This window comes from Podospora anserina, chromosome 1 (genome assembly GCF_000226545.1).
Source record: "Podospora anserina S mat+ genomic DNA chromosome 1, supercontig 2".
Lineage (NCBI taxonomy): Eukaryota > Fungi > Ascomycota > Sordariomycetes > Sordariales > Podosporaceae > Podospora > Podospora anserina.
Genome location: NW_001914855.1, coordinates 126,945 through 130,200, shown reverse-complemented (window position 1 = coordinate 130,200; position 3,256 = coordinate 126,945). Strand labels below are relative to the sequence as shown.

The following is a 3,256-nucleotide window of genomic DNA, read 5'->3' as shown; positions in this document are numbered from 1 at the left end:
AAGTACACCGTTGCATCTATTTCTTCATCCCCGCCAGATAAGCCGCATCCCCCCCCTCCCTCAACTTAGTCCCCTTCACAATCACCGCCTCCTCCATATCAACCTGATATTTCTTCATAGCCTGCTGATACTCTGGCACAAACGCCCCCAAGATCCTGATCGCCAACAGCGCAGCATTAGTCGAGTTGTTGATACCCACCGTAGCAGTAGGGACGCCTCTCTGTTTCTTTGTCAGCCACCACCACCATCATCACTCAAAAGGTAGGGTACATACCGGCATCTGCACAATACTCAACAAACTATCAATCCCATCCAAGTGCGTAGCCTTGACCGGCACACCAATCACCGGCAGCGGCGTCTCAGAAGAGATCATACCCGGCAAGTGAGCCGCTCCACCGGCAGCAGCGATAATCACCTTGATGCCCTTGCCAGCCGCCTCGTCGGCCACCTTCATCATGTACTTTGGTGTGCGGTGGGCCGAGGTGATATCCAGAGCATAGGGGACGTTGAACTCCTTCAGGATGTCCAAGCCAGCTTTGAGGACGGGGAGGTCAGAGTCGGAGCCCATTGTTACCAGGACCAGGGGCTTGTCACTGGAGGCTGCCTCAGCAGACAGCTCTTGGGCCTCAACGTGGTTATCGGTAGCAGGTTCTACGGGGGCTTTTTCCGCAGGCTTGGCCGAGCCGTTAGTCTCCTGGGTAGGACGGAGAGTTTCCGAGGTGGCCTCGAGGCGGTCAAGTCTGATTTGGTCGACGAGATCGATAAAGGGCTTCGCCTTGGCCTCGAGCTCCTGGACTGAGCAGAATCCGGTGAGGGTGATGTGACCGATCTTACGACTAGGCTTGGACTCCTTGTTGTATAGGTGGAGATAGACGTCCATGTCGTCGTCGTATGTGCTCCGCGCCAGACCGGAGAGGTGGTGGTGAGAGTCTGGCTTGGCTCCACCGAGAATGTTCAGCATGATGGAGGACTGGACTCTGGGGATGAGCTTGTCCGGGACCGGGAGATCAAGAACAGCGTGGAGCTGAGCCTTGTACTGGGACATGTAAGGGACTGCCTCGATAGTGTAGTGGCCAGAGTTGTGAGGGCGAGGAGCAACCTCGTTGATCATGAGAGAAGCTGAAATCGTATTAGCTTGCTGCGTCAAGACTGATGGTGCAATGGCTTACCATCCTCGAGGAGGAACATCTCTACGGCAAAGACACCCCTCCCCCACAATGTGCTGATAACCTCGGTAGCAAGTTTCCTCGCCTTCTCACAGATATCCTCAGAGACGTCTCTTGGGGGCATGAACACCTTGGTGCAAATGCTATCCTCGTGAATGGTCTCAACTGCCGGGTAGGCGACACAGTTCTTGAGCTTGCCGTCGCTGTCCTCTGTCCTGATGACCATAACAGCGAGCTCCTTGACGAAGGGAGCCCACTTCTCGGCATAAAGAGGCAGTGTTCCCAGAGCCTTGATCGCTTCCGCAAAATCATCCTCGCTGTCGACCTTGAAGTTTCCTCTTCCATCATAACTCCCCTTGCGAGCCTTGAGCATGAATGGGAAACCAAACTGCTTGCCAGCCTTTTTGAGCGAGTCAAGGGCGGCATCGCCAGACTCGATGGCTATTTGCTCAGCAATAGGGATCGTCTTGCCGCTGGACTTGAAGTGCTCCTTTTGGAGATACTTGTCCTGGATGAGACGGAGAGTTCTCCATGATGGGTGAATTGGTGGTCTGTGAGTAACAACCTCACCGTTGATCTCAACGGGGACGCCATTCTTCTCAATGTCCTCGAGCACCTCGGTGTCGACGTGCTCAATCTCAACTGAGAGATAGTCAGAGCGGGCAGCGAGCTCTTTGATGCACCCGGGGTCCTTGAAAGAGCCAACAACGTGGCGGTTGGTGTTGTGCGCCTGCTTGGCCGGCGCATTGTGTTCGTCCAAAATGGCAATGTCGATTCCCAGGGGGTTCGCGGCCTCACAAAGCATGCGGCCCAACTGCCCTCCACCCAGCAGGCCGATGACAGTGTTTCCTTCGTTCATATCGTCGTCGTCGTCTTCTTCTTCTTCTTCTTGCCCCTCCTCTGGTTTGGTTGTTGTTGGTGTTGTCTGGTAGGGTTCGTCGGGTTCCTGGATCTCCTGAAGCTTCTTTTTCCTGCCACTCAACGCTCTTCTTAGTTTGGTCAGTGACAGCCTATGGCCCATCGACTTGAGGGCGTTGGGACGGGGAGCCGAATCCATACTAGCTAAACCTTATACTTCGGTTGAATGACTCGAATTTGATGTCACCGTGCCCTTGTAAAGTCCTCGATTACTGATTCCTGATGCTTGATATGGCGGGGTGAACCTCGTCACCGAGGGGCAAAAAATACTTTCGGCCAATCAGAGCACTCAAAATGCCCGCTGTCAGTCTCTGATCCCCCACATTCGCGGGGAAAATCTGGAGTTTGTCAACTGAACTCCTGCAACTTTTTCACGAACAGATTCAGAGTTTCCCGTGAGCTGGGTCAATGAGCACACCTGTTATCGGAGAACAGTGCACTCACTACCTTAGCATAGCGCCCATTATCCTACCATCTTACCAGTTTGTAGACCTTGACTCACCTAGGTGAGCTTCAACTGTGTAAGTCTGAGTTGGGGTAAACCAAGGCTCACGAAAGACTCACTCACCATCAGATGAACTCGTAGCATTAGAGATCTTATTGAAACTAAATCAAATTGAATTATTCAAAATGGCGAACCCACTGAACCAAGAGTTCATACAGTAAGCTGGCCCTCATCACTCACTTACTCGCTTACACCCCTGTCCTCGCTCATAGCTTGTAAGCCATCCACATCTGGTAGATACACTCACTTACACCACCATCTTCACATAAACCAGTCCCCTCAAACTCTTCGAGGTTGCCAAAAATGAGAAACGTCTATTACACACCTCCGCCCCCATGGTGCGGTACAGCAAGGCAAGCCTCCTCTCACTATCCCACAACGACCCCTATTCTAACCCCTTTGCCAGCTCGCCTTCCGCCAAACAGTCCACCACTACGGCACCGACCTCTGCTGGACCCCCATGATCCTCGCCAAAGAATTCAACCGCAACAAATTCGCCCGCGACAGCGACTTCACCATCTCCACCGCCGGCCCCCAACCACCAACCATCGTCCAATTCGGCGCCAACGTCCCCCAAGAACTCGCCCGAGCCTCCTCCCTCGTCGTCCCATTCGCCTCAGGAGTAGACCTCAACTGCGGCTGTCCCCAATCATGGGCCTGCTCCTCC

General features: G+C 53.7%; 2 protein-coding genes across 2 annotated transcripts; one reads left to right on the top strand and one right to left on the bottom strand.

The window, feature by feature from the left end:
- Nucleotides 1-16: 16 nt before the first annotated feature.
- PODANS_1_9160 (uncharacterized protein) lies at nt 17-2,223 on the bottom strand (the record flags this gene model as incomplete). Its single annotated transcript, XM_001908542.1, has 3 exons — nt 17-220; nt 275-1,119; nt 1,170-2,223. The coding sequence occupies 3 exons, from the start codon at nt 2,221-2,223 to the stop codon at nt 17-19; spliced, it is 2,103 nt and encodes a 700-aa protein (XP_001908577.1).
- Nucleotides 2,224-2,924: 701 nt separating this feature from the next.
- Nucleotides 2,925-3,256, top strand: PODANS_1_9150 (uncharacterized protein; the record flags this gene model as incomplete). Its single annotated transcript, XM_001908541.1, has 2 exons — nt 2,925-2,927; nt 2,996-3,256. Coding segments are annotated over 2 exons (264 nt in total), but the record flags the coding sequence as incomplete, so codon positions are not given.